Source organism: Alosa pseudoharengus, unplaced genomic scaffold (assembly GCF_046254945.1).
Source record: "Alosa pseudoharengus isolate Yale_2024_CS ecotype anadromous, Long Island Sound unplaced genomic scaffold, YU_APseudo_1.1 YU_APseudo_1.1_scf_21, whole genome shotgun sequence".
NCBI classification, from domain to species: Eukaryota; Metazoa; Chordata; class Actinopteri; order Clupeiformes; family Clupeidae; genus Alosa; species Alosa pseudoharengus.
The window spans coordinates 31,909,107-31,928,824 of record NW_027468674.1 but is presented as its reverse complement, the minus strand read 5'-3'; the positions used below and the strand labels follow the sequence as shown (position 1 = coordinate 31,928,824).

The 19,718-nt window shown below is 42.1% G+C and overlaps 2 protein-coding genes across 2 annotated transcripts; one reads left to right on the top strand and one right to left on the bottom strand.

Moving 5' to 3' along the window:
• The first annotated feature begins 1,602 nt into the window (after positions 1–1,602).
• On the top strand, positions 1,603–12,736 carry LOC143138172 (serine/threonine-protein phosphatase 2A 55 kDa regulatory subunit B delta isoform). Its single transcript, XM_076298646.1, has 10 exons — positions 1,603–1,774; positions 2,030–2,104; positions 7,500–7,597; positions 8,368–8,533; positions 8,965–9,077; positions 9,178–9,355; positions 9,598–9,762; positions 10,540–10,709; positions 11,228–11,319; positions 11,546–12,736. Exons 1-10 carry the CDS (start codon positions 1,768–1,770, stop codon positions 11,823–11,825), a joined length of 1,344 nt encoding a protein of 447 aa, XP_076154761.1. The 5' UTR covers positions 1,603–1,767; the 3' UTR covers positions 11,826–12,736.
• Positions 12,737–14,041: 1,305 nt separating this feature from the next.
• LOC143138171 (BCL2/adenovirus E1B 19 kDa protein-interacting protein 3-like) lies at positions 14,042–19,294 on the bottom strand. Its single transcript, XM_076298645.1, has 6 exons — positions 18,970–19,294; positions 17,853–18,033; positions 17,591–17,669; positions 16,680–16,786; positions 16,284–16,433; positions 14,042–15,465 (listed from the first exon to the last, which is right to left on the bottom strand). Exons 1-6 carry the CDS (start codon positions 19,010–19,012, stop codon positions 15,420–15,422), a joined length of 606 nt encoding a protein of 201 aa, XP_076154760.1. The 5' UTR covers positions 19,013–19,294; the 3' UTR covers positions 14,042–15,419.
• Positions 19,295–19,718: the final 424 nt, after the last annotated feature.

The window sequence follows — 19,718 nt, the reverse complement described above, 5'->3', positions numbered from 1 at the left end:
GTTGACGGGATACACAGAGAGGAGACAACTCTAACAAGGGGATACTCAGTCAGCAAACATTCAGATACCACTTTATTTAATTTAACACATTATCAGAACTAAGCATTTCAAGTGGTTAAATTCACATCTGTTCATAAAACGTCATGTGAAAACTCAAGTCCAAGACCTCGGACTGATTCCAGGTGAACCCTTGTGTTGTTTTATCATAATCATTTAGTAGCTTGTCCTGCAGGGGGCACTCTTTGAGGGGGGAAATGTCCTACTTCTTTTTCATGCTTAACTGTTGCAAACTCATAGGGCCCCAATCAGTAGGCTTTAAACTTCACAATTCAGCTGTAAATTGCACGGCCATGTGTACTCTGATTGTTATTGAAGTATTTTAATCTGTAAATGTGCAATATATAGGTTGCTATGTGAAATAGAGTGTTAAGAAAAAGCTTAATAACATTTTACTCGTTGTATTTTGGCGTTCAAATTTGATCTTGGACACTGGACACCCAACAAATCAAGGCATTTCAAGAAATGGGCTATTCCAGTCAGACAGCAAGGCTAACTGTTGGTAGCTATCTACCCTTCCAATAAGCTAAATCTGTAGCCGATTTGTCAATGCACAGTGGGTAACGATGACCCGCCTATGCAAGGGACTGTGATAAAGATTTAGCCTAAAGTTATTTAAGAATAATGATAATTGAGGGGAAATAACATGGATGTCGGCCTATGTAGGCTAGCACTGAAATTCACCACATGAAATGAAATCACACGTTGGGTGTTTGCAGGACTGCTGACACCCAAAGGAACAATAAGCTGTTGCCAGGTGTCTGGGAAAACGTGTGTTTTAACCACTGTTTATCTTTCTTTACCCTCACTGTAATTGTTCTCCTGGCTGCCAGTTTTGATGGCCATGATATTAGTTTAATTGCTTTGATTTGTTTTAGTTCGCGTTTGTTATAAATCTTTATCCTCACTGTTAGCATGATCCTCAGGCTGGCTTCCTCATCCTGGCTGCAGCTTTAACTGTGATTTGTTTTAGTTACCCTACCATTGTTGTTAGGCTAGCCTATATAAATATATAGGATAACATATATAAAGGTCTACCCACGTGTAGGCCTACTTCAGACATCGTGGCTTTTAGCTCAATCCAGTGGAATAAAATGTCTCGCTCATTGTAATTTCTCACCTGCAAAATCGTTTGAATGCATTTCCAACATGATTTCCAACCTTAAAAGCGGCGCGTTATCAACCGGCTGGACACCTACTAGTCAGTGATTGTGACGCAAGTCTATGCGACTAAAAATAGCGAAAAGTCTGCCGGGAAATGTAGTTTAACATCTATAGTCTCTCCTAAGCGCTCAAGTCAAGTTCATTAGGCTACTGTCATTTAATAGTACGTCAGAAATTAAATACAGAGGTTAATGCTATGGATTATATACATCGCTGTGTTTTACATCATTCTGTTTAAAACCATGACCAATGCAAAGGTCCGCTAAGGAGGCGGGATTTCATCTCTCTACCCTGGGAATGAACAGAATGAAGAATGAGCAGAGGCAGCCTTTAGAAAAGTGTCTATTAAGTGACGTCACTGTATCATGTCGACTGGCGATGTGCGCCATCTTGAAAAGAAATAAAATCACGGGCAATTCTGGTTGCTCTGATTCTCTAGACTAATCACTTTTCTTCTGTATCAGTAACCCTGTAATCCTCACGAAATTACTATAATAAGGTTCGGAATAACCCCCATTGACGCCAGTTTTGCTGCAGAACGAAGCAATGGCAGGTAAGGTTGCAAACTTTGTAGGCGGGGGCCCAGTTCTGTCTTCTCACATACCAGGGCGGCCTACCAGCACTGCAAGTTCATTAGCAGCTAACAAGTTAGCTAGCTAGCAAAGTGACTCCACATTATATCAAACCTCAAGCTCACGAGACCATAAACCAACATGTTTGGCATAGATGCAAGTTCATTGAAGAGTTTTATCCACTGTTAAGTCTATACTGAACGTGTCTTAAAGTTAAGTCGTGTGTTGCTTTCAAGGTGTCGGAGGAGGGAACGATTTCCAGTGGTGTTTCTCTCAAGTGAAAGGAGCGATAGACGAGGATGTGGCGGAAGGTAAGTTAACGTTAATTAAGAGCTATTTGCTTCATGTCCGATATTTTCCATTTAGGACTTTTACACAAGTCTTTCGTTACCTTAGGGGATGCCTCGATTGAAACGTTTATTGATGCTTGTGGTGCACTGATGAACATGTCTGTTTATTAGCTAGCTGATGTTAGCTATCGATGCCACTTGCTTTGCCAATGCCATCATGGAGCAGCTAGCTGGCTAACTCATTGGCTAGCAGGTACTGCATAGATCTCCTCCACGGTCTGGAGCGTAATCTTGGTCGCTAGCTAGCAAGTAAACGTTAGCTCATAGCTAATCACATCTTCCTAAGATACTCGGCGGTAGCTAGCTTGCCCGTTTACTTGTTCAGCGGGTCTTGTTTTATCTCAGCTTTGCTAGTGAGTTGCCTTCAATTAGTCGTTGAGCTAGTTGGGTACTAGGAATTTATGATGTCTATGGGATGCGTCAAGATTTCAGAATTGATAGCTGGCAAGCTATGTGAACCTTGAGTGGTTATCATTTACATTGTCGGAACAGCTTGACGGGCCTATGAATGTTCTCCCTTCCTGAATCGGATATGTGCGGATGTGGAGTGGCGATGGTGCTGGATGTGCAGCCATCATAACTGAGTGCCAGAGAACATGAGCAAGTGGCTGTCCCTTCGCTGTTCTTTGACGTTTGGCGATTGCTGACACTAACATGGTGGATCTTCGCTCCTTATCCTAGAACAGATCCCTGATTATGTTGGTGAGAAGAGTGTTATTAATCAAGTCCTTTGATTGATGATGCAATATGTTCTGCTGTGTGCCTGAGCTGCTGTCTGTAGTCTGAGCTGCCGTGAAACATCACAAATGTCACGACCCAATGTCTGCCCATCAATATGTTTGCACATCTGCAAATGGTTCACTGAAAGGACACAGATAACTGTTAATCCCGTACACTATGTCTTTTGCTAATCATTTCAGGATTTTGAACTAGTACCTCTTGAGTGTTCAATAGCAAGGTCTTCAATGTTAAATGTATAGTGGTGATGTTGGCTAGGAAAGGCATTATGTGCTTTACACGTCATGGTTACATGTAATATGTGGTTAATCATAACTTGGTGTGATCTTGATTTAAGATGCCCTCTGTCATGTCATATTGACAGTGGCTGAATAGCTACTCTGATTCGTTCAAATATGGAATGTTTTGTCCATCTGTCATTTTCTGCCTGAAACTATGGCACTGTTGTAATTTACACCGTTCAAATTACCATATATCACTTTGGGCACTCCATATAGTTTTAGTTCTGGAAAACGGAATGTTCCAAGTTCTTAAAGGAATGCATCAATTCAAGTTCTGTATGAAGCAGGAATAGTTGGAAATGAACAAACACCATGTCATTTCTCCTCACATTGTTCAGCTGGAACATTTCCCTCCACCTACTTCAACTCAACAGATGCAGTGATGCACATAAGTGGGCTTGTCACACAACGATGGGTACATAAGCTCTTCAGCCATACCACACAGATTTATTAAGCGTTGCCTGGATAGCTGCCCCAGTAATGTACTCCAGCATGGCTGAAAAGATGCCAAGCAAAGTTAGTGTGCCGCATAAAGAGATCATTGTACTTTATCATTTGTGGAATTGAATTGCTGTGTTGTAGCAGCCGAGTTCACGATTTTGTTGAGACGATCGTTTTGATTAGATGCTGGCTATGAGAGTTTGGGATGCAGATGAGATTGTGATGAAGTGGAGCAGATGCTGCTCCCCACCAGTAAGCACACAGGCAGTCCCCCCCTGCCCACACACACACACACACACACACACTCTCTCTCTCTGTGCCAGTGCAGTATTAATAGCACTGGCAGTGCCAGTGAAATGTGGCACTACAGGAGAACCAGCCACACTCACACAGAAGAGGGAGAGGAAGAGAGAGAGAGAAATAAAGAAAGAAAGAAAGAAAGAAAGAAAGAAAGAAGTGGGTGTCTTACTCAGTGGTCCTGCTGCCCCACCACCTACCCAGCCCCCCACGCACGCACACACACGCACGCACACGCACGCACGCACACACACACACACACACACACACACGCACACATGCACGCACGCACGCACACACACACACACACCCTCCCTCCCCTCTCCCTCTCCCTCTCCAACATGAGGGAAGCCACAGCTCAGGGCTGCTGCTCGTTGTCGCGCCGCTTCGCCCCGCAGCTGCAGACGCCCCAGCCGCAGCCTCTCCTCCCTGGCTCTTAAATCTGCCCCGGCAGCCTGCAGCACTAGCAGATGACAGCCGCAGCCTTTAAGCAAGGTATAATGGCCTCCCGCCGAGGGCCAGCATGGGTACGTGCGTCTCGCATCCTTCTGGAGAGGGAGGAGGAGGAGGATTCCGCTTAGTAAGCTTGCATCCATGTCGTAATGCTGTGGTGTACTGTATTGTGGTTTTGTTTTTTTGCTGGTGTTTTTTCCTGAGTAGTGGCGGCACTGAAAACACTTTGGTGTTTTCTTTTCTTTAGTATCGGGTGTAGCTTTACTGATGAAGTATGTGAGTGCATACATTTTTAGGATGTGTTTGTTTTGATTGTGGTTATTTGTCAGGAGATACGGAGGAGGGTGGGTGGAATTGATTTTTAGTATTACGGTTCTCCCACCGTAAGCTGCATGGGCTGTTACAAAGCGAAGAGCGCTGATCTTAGATTAGACGGCAGCCTCTGTTTATGCAGAGTCACTTAAATGGACCGTGCTCCTCCTGCTGCACCCATGTACATTAGCTCTTTTGTTTTTTAGCGCTGAAAAGGTGTGGGCTGCCCCCATCCCCACAACGGGTTGTTATTCAGCCAGCCTGTTTTCAGTGCTCCGGACAGGGCTGAGGTGGCGGACGGCGTTAGTAGTGGTTAATGAGTAGGAACCTCTGGAAATGCAGTGTCCGATACAGCACAGTCATCACTTAATCTCTCACTTTCTGCACCATTGGTCTGCACTGTGCATTTCACCTCTTTCAGCGGGACACTTGTGGCTGATATAAGTCCTGGTCTCCTGCAGTAGCCATCGCTACTATCAAGCATGGTTTCCTGAAGATTATATCTATGAAGCCTTTAAAAATTAGGGGGAATCCCTTGCCTCCTTACTGTTTTTGTTCAATGTATTTGCTTATGTTTGTTATTCAATGGTCATTTTGTAATGCTTGAATCAAGTGATAGTTTTCATGTAATAAAGTTGTTTTTTACAATTGTGTGCATGGACAAACATGGCCTTGCTGTAGTGTGTTGTTACTGTACTTGGGCTAACTATGTTTAACAAAGACCATGCATGATTCTTTTTATTATTAGTAGTATTTTTTATTATTATTCTTTCTCAATAGCAGATAGTCCATATATGTTTGTAATGGTTTGTTATGATTTGGGTATTCCCTCATTGACAGAAGCCATTTGTGGGTAACTGATCTGATTATACTCTAATTTAGAAGTAGCAGCAATAAAATAGTTTACAAAATAAAATCTAAATCCAGAAAACCACATTTTTGCACTTTGTTGGTAATGTGTAGGCTGCAGGAATATATTAGATAGACCAGAGCCATTGAGTTTCTGTATGGTGCTGGGATGGGCTGAAAACATCAGTTGAAAAGCCTACCTCCAATACAAAACAGCAACTTAGCCTGGTCAGCCATGTTCTATTTGAAGTGGTATGTCAGTTGACGGCTTGTTCTTTGCTCTTTTTAGCTGGCCGCCTCCTCTAGCATTTGATGAGTTGTGAAAGGACGTATTTGTTGTATTCCCACAATAAAAACAATAGACGGCATGATGGCAACACAACACCTCTCTCTCCCGTACTCCAAAAGGCTGTATTCTGATGGGAATGCAGTTAGGGTCTTTTCTCCTACATATTTAACCTGAAGACCTGGATAATCCCAAGATCTGTGAGCATCTGTGTGCATGACGGACTTAACGCTTGTTGTTACATTATGGCCATGTAACAGAGAATTATAGCCTACCATCTAACCTTGACACATTAACTATATATGACATTTATTGTAGAAAGCCCCAACATTATCGTGATTTACATTGATTAATAGTTCAAGATAAAGCAAGAGGCCTTTCCCCTCTATTAAAAAGACAATGTCAATATGCCAGTTTTCTCAGGCCCGTGTACAGGTACAGTAGTTTTACTTTGGAAATGAATGAAAGAAGCAGCACTTTTTTATGTCCATGGCATGCAAGAGCTCTAAATGCTACTATTTCTGAAGCACCTCAGTACCTTTGCAGTCAAGGCCAGCATATGTACTCTATTTGGGCTAACGTTTTGTGCATTAAACATGTCCCCTGGTTTTAGGGACTGTTTTTTGTTGTTCAGCATTCCCAAAGTGAAGTGAAGCCTTGCACTGCCCAGAGTTTCGGTATTGGTTGGCACTGAAGGCAGACTACATATGTTCTGCAGTCAGATGTCTTCAAAAGAACCAGCTGTGGGAGACTACATTTAAAATGCTGTCGTAATGCTGAGCTGAAAAATAATTAGTGAAGTAATTAGCGTTAGAAAAGGTCAGCGTTTTCAGTTTAACAGTGTTCACAAACAGTTGTCAGATCCAGATATGTATCAACTTACCACCCAGTCTAAGTGGCTACTCTTGTGTTCTGTCTTCTTCAATGAGAGGATGATTAGTGAGAATTGTGCTAAATATATCTCCCAAAGGATTGGCGTGTCCAGAGCTGGCCTGGGGGCTCTCATGCAGGGGAGCACTTGCAGGCCCATCCTACTAATTGACTCAGTTTCAGGGAGGATGAGTCATGCTTGTTTGTGTCTCCTCTGGCTGGTCCTCAGAGGATATGATTGATGATAAAAGCAAGGTTTAGGTGTTTCTTTGTGTGTGTGTGTGAGAGAGAGAGAGACCGAGTGTGAGTGTCCATTTGATCTTCTGCTGCTGCTCAACTGGTAATGGACATACTTTGTCACAAATGTTGATCGTTCTTGGCCTAGATCATGAAAGTGTGTGTTAAAATAAGTTCAAAATAAGGAGTTATGTGAATCATGTTGGGGATAGTTATTTTGCAGTCACCTTTGCTTTGATATTGGAAGTGTTTGCGATTCCCATGAAAGGGTCAGGTCAAACAGTTGGAGGTGATCTGTTTTTAGAAGGCGACTGTTTCCATGTTTCCTCACAGAAAGAGTCCTCTGCATTAATGTAGGTCAGAGAACACCTGCTTACAAGTTCAGGCATTAGCATGAAGCTCGTCCACAGAGTGGTGAGGAATGTGGTGTACTTAGAAATTCCATCATAACGTTTGCTCTCGATGGAGGGAACAACCACTTATGCAAGCGCATCCATATATGAAGAGCTATGTATTCACATAAGCCATAATTTACATTTGTGGAGTCATGCTTTTATTAACCAGGCGCTCATCTAACCATTCTGTTTTGCAGCGGACATTATCTCAACAGTTGAATTCAACTACTCGGGTGACCTATTAGCCACAGGAGACAAAGGGGGAAGAGTTGTCATATTTCAGCGGGAACAGGAGGTCAGTACGCTGTGGAATAGTACATGCACGTGTCCAACTACTACGTGTCCAATGTAACATTTGCCCCCGCTGGACCCTTGGGCCAGTGCATGATATTTATGCTGGCTCCTTGGATATATTTACTGGTTCAGAAAAAGTTACTTTTACACAAAACTCTTAATTTATTACATGGTAATGACTTCCCTCTGTATTTTAATAGCCTTACATGCTTAGCTTTAACCACTTAGCATCACATGGGAACTGAGCTGACTCGTGGTGGTGACTGGCCAACCAACTTGGCCAACATGCTCTGTTACTTGCCTTGGACCAGGAAGCTATTTGCTTATGCTAAACCCTAGAGCATACACAGTACATACCTAGCCCAAAAGAATTCAACACCATTACATTTAACTATCCTTGACATTATCCAAATTGATCTATAATCAAGATTGTAGATCTGTGCCGGTCACAGTAAGGCTGAATCCACCAGCTCCTAGAATTACCAATCATGCTATTTGTTTCACAGTATTTATGAAGCTGTGATTCTGTTTTGTAGTTTTGGAGACTTTGGGCTGAGGTTAGCCACCTCATATTCAAGGTATAAGCCCACCATGCCAGTTGTTGATGTTGTTGTTGATGTTGAAAGTTGTTGATGCCCTCCAGACTGCATGTTGTAAACTGACATTCATTTGAGAGTTATTGATAAGTAAAATTGCTGGATTAAAATGGAATGTATGTTGAAAATTGTGTAGGTAATTGCTCATTCTGCATTTGTTTTTCTTCACCTCAAGAGTAAAAATCGACCACTCTCCAGAGGCGAATACAACGTGTACAGCACTTTCCAGAGTCATGAGCCAGAATTTGACTATTTGAAAAGCTTAGAAATTGAGGAGAAAATCAACAAAATCCGATGGCTGCCCCAACAGAATGCTGCTCACTTTCTGCTTTCTACAAATGGTGAGTCACCGAGGCCACCACCTCCAGCACTGCACAGCATCCTCCGTCACAGGTGCAGATGGTGATGGTAGGGAAGGTTGTCTACGGGTCATTTTCCATTTGATATTCTACTCCACACTCACTGCTTGCAAAAAATTCACCCAAAAAGTTTTTTTTTCTGTCTTAAGACCATTATGTTGGACTATTAAGTTTTACTTCCTCAAACTGAACGTACGATTTGCTGTCCTGTTTATTATGTGGATTTTTGGCAATATTGTCAAGTATTTGTTACATTATTAACTGTTCAGTGTAAATGGGCCATAGTCAACATTCGCTACTGTAACTCATTATTTCTGATCACCTATTGTCTGTTGATTTCTACCATTATATGGTATAAAATCGTCCAAATATGAATCCCTCTTGAAGTCCAAATGGCTTGTCTGTTGTTTCAGATAAAACCATAAAGTTATGGAAAATCAGTGAAAGGGACAAAAGAGCAGAGGGCTACAACCTTAAAGATGAAGATGGGAGGCTGCGAGATCCTTTTAGAATCACATCACTACGGGTAGGCGTCTCACCTCTTCACCACTGTGTGTTTTGTACTCCGTATTCTTGATGCAGATGGTGATGTTGATGAGTGATGTGTGTGTGCTGTTGCGGTACAGGTGCCAGTCTTGATGCCCATGGACCTCATGGTGGAGGCGAGCCCGCGGAGAATATTTGCGAACGCACACACATATCACATCAATTCCATTTCAGTAAATAGCGATCATGAAACGTACCTTTCTGCAGATGACCTAAGAATAAATCTATGGCACTTAGAAATCACAGATAGAAGTTTTAGTATCCTTTCACAACCAGCATATTCTGGAAGCTTGCTATGGGATTTTGATTACATTTGGTTTCACTGTGTTTATATAACATGCCTTGTACTGTATAACTTTGGTAAAATGTATATCTTGCTACCCTGGGGTCAGGTCTTCAGTCTATTTTCTGTTGTACAGTAAATCATGTTGCCCTGTTTGCTTGCTGCGCTTTCTCTCTTTCTGTGTTTGTATTTGGTTCCTTGACCGTCTGCCCTTCAGACATTGTAGATATAAAGCCTGCCAACATGGAGGAGTTGACGGAGGTCATCACTGCAGCCGAGTGCCACCCTCACCAGTGCAATGTATTTGTGTACAGTAGTAGCAAGGGCACGATCCGCCTGTGCGACATGCGTGCGTCCGCCCTCTGCGATAGACATAGCAAATGTAAGTGGCTCTCCGCCCCACACACACACACACACACACACACACACACACACACACACACACACACACACACACACACACACACACACACAAACACACATTCAGCCTATCCATTTCAGTCTTTCAGTCATTGGGGACTCAACTGAGCCCAGAGTCACAAAATGCACAAAAGCCAATGGAGAGAAAATAGGCAAAAGCATCAGACCCCACACTCCAAATTTGTTTGTTTTTTCAGTACTTTCCTTCTGTTTTATGTCAGCAAAGCTGAGTTTGGGGTTGCGTAATCCCAGCCTTTACATAATTAAATCTAGAGCTCTCTCTTTTGGCTCGGCGTCCGCTTCAGGGAAAGAGATAGAAATCTGTCATTCCTTCAGACACCACTCAGAGAAGAGCACCTGCATCACTGGCAGTGTTGATATGGCCTGCAGATTCTAGGGCTATTGATCTAACAGTCGCCGTGTCTCGCTTGGCAGGGCAGTGCCGTGCTATGCCAGCTCATATTATCAGTTTGATTACTGACCCAGTTGTTGTCAAATCCACTGAATGCCTGGCTTATCAAATGCCAGGGAAAGATGGCTCTTGACCTGCGTGTTGCAACAGATGTATGATCCACAAAGGTTGTTGTTTTATTGCTAAGGGCCTGGACCATAGAGCAACACAAATACAGTATATCCAAGCATGAGTGCTCTTATTTTGAGTAAATACAATTTCTTTTGTCATTTTCCTGCCGTGTTTTTCATTTGGTTGGTTTGTTTGTGTGTGCGTGTCTGTGTGCAGTTTTTGAGGAGCCAGAGGACCCAAGCAGCAGGTCTTTCTTCTCGGAAATCATCTCCTCAATATCAGATGTGAAGTTCAGTCACAGTGGACGCTACATGATGACCCGAGACTATCTCTCAGTAAAAGTTTGGGACCTCAACATGGAGAACAGGCCAGTGGAGACGTACCAGGTACGCCAACATTCACCTCTGCTTCAGCTGCTCGGCCTTCGCTCTAAGCTTCTCAGTCACACATCACTGTGGGTCTGTACGAAATGGAAGGCAGTTGTCTGCTGCCTCGCTGCCTTCAGCTCTCTACCGAGTCACTTGCCGTAACAGGCATCAAGGTACCGGCTACGAACTTTGTTTCGGACAGCCTAGCAAGATAGCAACACAGAGCGCCGTTGTCAGGATACCAGAAAGAAGAATAATGTAACGTTCGATTGCTCACAATAAAATAGAATTTTGGACGTTGAAGGCAGCATGAAGGATACATCTATGCTGCCTTAACAATTTGGCAAAACGAAGGTATCTTATAAGGCAGTAATTTTGATTCGGACCCTGTTAGATATCTTAAAAGGCTGCATTTTTTCCCGTTTCGTACGGGCCTTGTGTGTAATGTCGTCTTATACACCCTCTGGGTTCCTCTGTCACCTGAAGCAAGTCATTCCTTGTGGCTGAGGCTTTGACATCTCCATACTCCTCCTTAGGTTCACGAATACCTCCGAAGCAAGCTGTGCTCGCTGTATGAGAATGACTGCATCTTTGACAAGTTTGAGTGCTGCTGGAATGGTTCTGACAGGTGAGGCACACACGGCAACGTGACAGATGGCTGATGTCAGCACTAGAGTGTGTGGAATACTAAACACTGCTACTCACTGAATGGCAGCATCATGTGGAGATATAAGCAGACTTTTATTTTAATGACCTTTTTTTTTTTATCCCCTCTCCACCATGCTCTCGTCTCTCTCTCTCTCTCTCTCTCTCTCTCTCTCTCTCTCTCTCTGTCTCTTCCCGTCTCTCTGCAGTGCCATCATGACCGGCTCCTATAACAACTTCTTCAGGATGTTCGACAGGAACACCCGGAGAGACATCACGCTGGAGGCGTCCCGGGAGAACAGTAAACCACGTGCCATTCTGAAGCCCCGGAAGGTGTGCACCGGCGGCAAGAGGAAGAAGGACGAGATAAGTGTGGACAGCCTGGACTTCAATAAGAAGATCCTGCACACCGCTTGGCACCCCAAGGAGAACGTCATCGCTGTGGCCGCCACCAACAACCTGTATATATTCCAGGACAAAATCAACTAAAATAAGAGTGGAATAAAAAATATGAAAGAAAATTAAAACAGAAAAGAAAATATCGCCCTACCATCCCCTTCCAAATACGCCCCGCCCCCCGGCGCTGACCTGAGGACACAAATCTTGTACTTTGCATAGTTAAGCCTAGTCGTTAAATCTGTAAACGAAACAATGGCCTTTGTTGTCCTCCTAATGAAGAATTTGATGCACTTGTTTTCATGTGTAGCCGAGGGAGTTAAAAAAGACCGCCTGTTTCTTTCTTTCTTACCTTCTTTCCTTCTTATTTTTTCTCTTTTCTTCTTTCCTTTCTCTCTCTGGGGGTCCCAAAATCCAGAACCTTCTCCCACCTTCCTCTCAACCCCACTCTACTCTGGTCTCATTGATCTCAAGAAGACAGCCCCACTCCACCCCAAAACGGGTTGAAGCCCATTTCACGGAGAGCACTCAAGAAGAGGCAGAAAACTGTCCCAAAGTTAAATCTATTTATTTGAGTTTGAGCCTACTTTTTTTAAATATTAAAAAACAATCGGCCAACAGAAATTTTGGAATTGCCCCCTTCCCCCTCAAGTTATGTGTAGTCTCTCCTCTGTATGCCTGGGCCTCTCTGAAATGACATTTGTTTGTTAATGCCTATTAACATTCCTCCTCTGGTCCACCGCTCAGGCCTTGGTGTTGACTTTTGAAGCACTTAACAGGTCTCCATTATGGTCAGTGGACAGTTAATATTGTGATCCTTTTTTGTCTGATTTTTTTTGTTTTGTTTGTTTTTTGTTTTGTTTTCCTGTTTGTTTTTATTTTTTGTTTTGTTTAATGTTTTACTCTCTTCTCCATTTCTCATGCATAGTAACATTTACTCACTGACTGTATCTAAATAACTACACCGTCTGGTGTCAACCACTTAATAAAAGTAACAAAAATTATGATGACGCGTTTTTACATTCTGAACTGGTGTGTATGGTTTTCTGTTTTGTTCTGTTTGTTTTGCATGTAATGTACATTGTAGACGGGGAGAGACAGTGGAAAATGTGAAACGTCACCCTGCTGACACCTCTAGGCTGCTTCAGGCATGTTTTTTTTTTTCTTCTTTTTTCTTCACTAGGGAGAGATTCTCGATTCTCAGTAATGTACTACTTGAAGCTGCAGTTGCACTTTGGGAACGAGATCATTAGCTCTGATATAAGTGTCAGTATTGTCTGTCAACGCTCTTAGATCCCGCTGAATTCTTTTTTTGTTTTTCCTTTTTTTAAGTCCAGGATGATCATAGAGTACTTGTATTTTTTTAAGGGATATTGCAGCCTTAAACCTCTCCGTTATTGGGGAAGGGGACATTCATAACATACACGTGTAACCCTAACAAATATATGGTCTTGTCACATACTCTCATCCCTATCACAACCCCCCCCCCCCCCATCCTGTCCTTGCGTAATCCCCAGCATTAAGTTTCTTTCTCTGTGCTTGTCCTCGTATTTGCTGCTAAACGTGGCTCTGTATATGGACACCTACAGGCGAGATCGGATGGTCTGCGGTAACCCCGGGCGACCGGGAGTGAAACGCCCAGTTACTCAGTGCGGAGTGCCTCCCTCTCAAACAAAAACGCTTGATTCCTTCTGGCCTATTGAAGTTGAATCAGCGTTATATGACACCAATTCAAAAGAAAGAGGAAAAAAAACACAAGTGCTGCTTGGGTTTCAACATGCAGCACTTAACACTGGTGTTGGATCACATAAAGAAAATGAGATGGAATAAATAACGGTTTGAAAGTACAAAGTTGTTGTATAGTTGGTTGTGACGCTCCTTAAATTTGGGAACTCTTGGGTCGAATTAAGTATTCTCATTGACCTTGTTCCTTGTTAAATAATGATGATGCTAACATTGTGGAAGTGTATACACTTGTTTGATTATTTTTGACCAAAGTTAAATAAATTTTAATTGTGTTTACCTGATTTAGGTCATTTCTTGCTAGTTACTTTTTCTGAATTATTTCTTTAAAGGTATACAGTTTCTCAACCAATAATGTAAAAAGAGAACATTATCTTGGTTGCCAAGTCACTCACACAATCATTTTAAAGTTGGAGCACTCAAGCAGTTCACAATATTTAGGGCACCCTTCAATTAAATTCAGGTTCAATTCAATTAAAGTCAGGTTTAATTGGATTGAATCTGGACTCGGCCCATGGATTAGAATATCCCTGACTTGGGCTCTAAGAGGAAGAAATGTCATCTTGTTATGATTGACAAAGTGAATTTATTCATACTCGTATGCACTTTATACATTTAGCAGTCAATACAAAACCATTGTGAAATTTTCACAAGTAGCATCACGACAGGCGCAACAAAACACGCACAAAATGCCACAGTCCTCAAGGCAAGTTCCCTTTGGATTCTCTTGTACATTTAACAGTCATAATAATACCTGTAATCTGATGCCTTTTTATCACAGATTGCAAAGAAATGGTCGTGAACAGTAGAGTAAGGCAATCAAGTATATTTTTCCCAAACAAAAAAAGGCAACCAACCTTCCTTGCTCCGATGCATAAATAGGAGTACATTACTGGTAGATTTTTTGAATTTCAAATAGTGTAACTATCTCTTGAAATATCAACCAGTTTTAACTCGAACAAACTACACAGAGGGTTATCCCTAAATAAACAATCTGAATTTGTAGTACCATTTACCTGCCAATGGAAGAAATGGTCTTGATTCAGGCAATCAGTTTTATTCATCAACTCTATTTACGATTTGATTAAGGGGTATATGTCACAATTGAACGCTAGATGACTAAATACAATCCACAATGTGACCAAACCATCATGAAGCCCTGAGCAGATCCATATAAATAGAACCATCTTTGAATTATTCATCATGCCTATTCTATAGAGAGGCGATATGATTCAGTGATGTTTGTGAGACTTTGTTGCTTATGATTTCTCACTTCTATCTACCATCATGTGGAATTTTTGGATCTGATATATATATTATTCTCAACGTATGTTACCTGTACATCACCATGTAACTAAATGTAACCACCTTTTTGCATCAGCACATTCTATATCCAGTCATGGTTACAACACTTCTGCTGTCACTCTGCGATTTTCAGATCCATCACCATGTCCAACATGCTGTTCCCTTAATACATATTATTATGTCAGCTTTTGATAACACTTTTAATCAGTCAAGCTAAGCCTGATACCTATATTTGTGTGTAAGAACAAGACCATGAGTTATGATTGAAGCATAGCCTAATGTTTGTCTCTGCTCTAAAAATCTACACTGCATCCTGATATGTTCTCCCCGAGCTCTTCAACAGAAACCCTTTTTGTGCATAATGGAATTCTGGGAGATTTCTTTAAAGAAGTTATGGGAACCAGCAGAGGCAAGCTAGGCGAATTCACAGGGGAGATGAGGGAGGAAGGGACACACAGGCAGCCCCGGCAGGCCCCCGAGGGGCGGGGGAGGAGGGAGGGCAGGTCACATGACACGCTATCTGCATCTACAAAAGCATTGATCGGTGCTAAGGAGCGGAGCGGTGGTGGTGGCAGCGAGTGAGTGAGCGGGTGGGTGGTAAGGACAGCAGTCATGGATAGGTTCCTGCTTTTGTCTGCTTCAGAAGGTGCTGGTAGGAGTAGTGAGACGTCTTCCAATATACACCCTTGAGAGAGAGGAAAGAGATAGAAAGACAGAGATTGAAAGGAAACAGCAGTAAACCAATCGCCCAGTCAAGGCAGTCATTTTTTTCCCTCTCAAGGTCTTCAGGCTATCTGGCTGAAAGCAAGAAAAATGTCTGCACAGCGTGCACTTTCTTCCACTGACATGCCCGTAAAGCTGGGTGAACTCACTGATTTTGCGCTAAGGTTATGTCACTCCCTCGCACAGCAGTCGTGTGTGCATTCAGGCACATAGATAAAACCGTACAGTATGTGGGGGTCAGAAATAGCACCGCTAACTGTGGGCCGACTCAACGCTGCGCCTCAGAATAGCAATGCTGACATGAGATCAATTTTGGAATTCAGCTCATCATGAAGCATCAGAGGGGCAAAGCAGAGGCCAGATCCCAGACTTTTTTAAATGCAGGTCACGATCTCTTCTTTGATCTGACTACAATGGATGTTTGAATAGACCACACACATCAGATAAGCAAGACTTTCACATACAGCCTCTTGAGACACAATGGAGTTTCAGAGGCCAAGAATATTCCCATGGTTTATGGATGGTTCCTCTCATAAAAAAATACTACTGTGTGCACAGAGATCAACCCAGGCATTGAAATATATAGATATGAATGATGTGTAATCATAAAAAAAAGTATATGTGATGAAAATGTTGACTCTACAGGAGAGGTGTTCAGATGTGAACAGCCATCTCACTTCTATCATGATCAGAGACACACCACTGAATTGGAAACACATAATCAATTTAGAGGGCATATAACACAGTCTAGGTCAAAAATCTCCTAACATCTCAACTCACCCCAAGCCTATAGCGAGAATGTGTGAGACCAACAGCGAAGGCAGAAACACCTTCAGGAATTCTGCAGAGAATATGCCCCCTTTCTTCATCATGCTGGTGTTCCTTATGCTGAGGGCAGATGAGCGCTTTGGGTGCTTCAGCAAGAACTCCCTGAGTTCAACAAAAAAAGCAAGTTGTCTTTACATGATACTGAAAATGATGAAAGAAAAAGCAGAAGAAAAGAAAAGATAAATCCCCATGGTTATGGTTAAAGCTGCAATGTTACAAAACTCAGAAACTTAGTTACGAAAGAAACTTTACATCCAACAAACTGGTTCACTCAGCGACACTTCAACATTACCCTTTTCATCTATTTTTAAACAAGATTTCAATGTTAAGATGTTCTCCTGCACTAACTTAGGCGGAATGTTTTCTGGTCGACTTGACCAGTCCCAGATCCAGTCTGCGTTTTTCTTCATAAGGTTCTCCACCTCTCGCCGTCTTTCAAGGAAGTCCTCCTCAGACTGAAATAAAAATGGGACTCCATGAAGAGGTCAGTAATGTGTCGGCCTGGTCAGACTGCATAGCATACACCTTCTACATTAGAAACCCTACACACCAGCATAGCACACACCTTCTACATTAGAAACCCTACACACCAGCATTGTTCAAAGACAAAGGAAAAAGCCACAGTGGATGACATTTAAATAAGATGTGACTAGTTGAAATTGCTGTTTTGGATGTGTCAAGTGCCAATTTATAAAAGGTCAAATCCAAAATGCTGTTCATCTACCAGCAGAAAAGACAGCGTTATTATCATAGGTAGGGCATTCATAGGCCCTAATTTAAATGGTAGACAAAGTGCAGTCTAAAGTCTAACTCAAGCTAATTTGATAATGAGGCACACTCTATTTGCTAATTTAATACCATGACAGGCACAAACATTATTTGGTCAGCTCGCTAGTTTTAGTTCATGTATTGAACACTTTGAGTGAATTTGCACTTTGCCCATCATTTGAGTTAGGACCCATAGTGTTTCTGGGTGTTGTGGTATCTTCTACTCTGTTAGAGGTCTCTATCAATTTGATGGTTCCTGCAAAATTTCCTTTTGCTATTCAAAACATGTTACCCATTGGATTACAATGGTGACTAATGTAAAACTATATCAGGCCATTTATATCCTGAAACACTCCAATGTCTAAGTGTCAATGGTATTAGACAGATATTTTTTAGATAATGGTTAAAATCATTAGAAATTTAGAAAATGGGTAAAATCAGTCAGTGCAATTATACTGTATGATGTCGGTATGAAGATGACAGAAACAAACCTGTGAGCTATTTTTGCCTCCAGAGCTGTTCACATCGGAACCCCTGCGCAAGTGCAAAGGTGTTTGTGACCTTGGAGGACTGGAAAAGTGAAATGTAAACGTCAAAAAGGTATGTTCTTGGGGTTAGTCACAAATTCCTGACACAAAAAAAAAAAAATACACCTGTCATCTCTATATAAAAGTGAAGAGACCACGCCTAAACTGATCTACTGTTTTGTAAGACACTGATGAAAGGAAGTGCTTTTGACATGAAGGCAGGCACCTGTCACAGGGTAGGCTTCCCCTGGAGCTGCTCCTGCCCGACTCGTGCTGAGCCTCCAGCAGCATTTTCTCCATGTCTCCACTGGCAGCAGCAGGGCCAGGAAGCTGCTGTTCTTCCCCTCCACTCGGGGCTGGGGGGGTTGCACTGCCGCCATTATTGAAGTGAAGCTCCACCCAGGAGCCTTAGATTTTGGGATATAGGGACAATATTGTCAGTATCACCTATTGACATGTCCGGGCATGATTAATGGCACAGCACAGCACAAATGAAGTAGCCATTATGAAACACATGACTGTGCTGCTCTATAAATAGCATCAGGCCAGCTTCCTGCATCTACCACAACAGCAGGATTTTTTCTCTCTCTCCCTCTCTGGCCCTCACAGCAATCATCCAATCAGCAGAGGAGGAACGCAGCCCCCTCCCGCTGCTTACGTCACGGGAACAGACTATTTGAAGAGAAAGTGGGATTCTTTTTTTAAGCCTGTATCTTATCATAACTGCATTGAGCAATGATCTGTTGAACGAACACAACAACGGGACAGGTGACGCTCCAAACTAATCAACAAACAAGATAGTTTTACAACAGCATGTGCCCTGCTATGTAGGCTACCACACAGTGACAGTGATGGCGCAACTGCTTTGTTGACAAGCTGCAAGCTAGCCTGATATTCTTCTTCTTCAGGCTGTATTGTTACACAGGCCTTAGCCTACATAATAAGACAGACGACAGTTCCGTGTTAGCAGTCCATGGCCTATATGTATAATGTATAATGTTACATTGTTAATGTTACATTGCTATGAAAATAGTATAGCCTATATTCCAGTTAGTGACACGTTCACTGTCGCACAGCCAAGGCGAACAGTCACGTGCGCGCCACCTTGTCAAACAAAGACGACACATTTCACACGCTTTTCACCATGTTATAACGTATAGCCTACCATAATACATTATATAGGCGTTATGAAATGTCGAAAGTAGCCTGCTATTTCAATATGCTCAACACTGAGTACATGTCAATTTCGCTGGCAAAGCCTATCGCCAATACTGTATCTGTAAGCAGTCATGTTTACATTTCCAAGAGAAGGTAACGTTAGTTCGTGACACCCTTTCACTTACCTTGTAAATTTTCATCAGGGATATTTTGTTTCTCTGTCGTCATATTTTGGCAACAATGTTCCCTGTTCTTCTGACCAACTGGTTTAGTTTAGAATCGATTATTTGAAGCCAGGAATTCTGTGATCCTACGAGAATTTATCATAAACATGTGACAAGTTCAGTCTATTATTGCGATTTGTAGCCTACTCTGTTTCGATGTCAGACAAAATAAATTCGTGTCTTAATCACGCAGGAAGCATGGCTTTTCACACGACACAAGTAGCCTAGAACGTTATGTTACTGTTGTTCGACTAGCCTTCTGGCTCATAAATAGTGACGTCCCAAGCAGCTGTCCTATAGAGCGTTTGATATGACTGGTCCAAATAAGGGGCTGTCATGCAGAAGCGCACGCCAGATAGGAAGGACATATCCATTCAGGAAATAGGACACTATGGTGTGATGCATATTATGATAAAAAATAATTACAGTATGAATGTATTTGTTTACATTAGAACATTATATTAGATCAGATTCGATTAGGTAGATAGATATTGATCCCCAAGGAGACATTCAAGGAATATAGAGGGTTATGTACAGAGTACATCAGTAGACATTTTATATAAATAATATACATGTAATATATTGCACAGGTTTATGGGCAGGTTATGGAATATTATATATATATATATATATATATATATATATATATATATATATATATATATATATATATATATTGTGCAGTTTTGGGTGTTAGCAGTGCAAGGTCA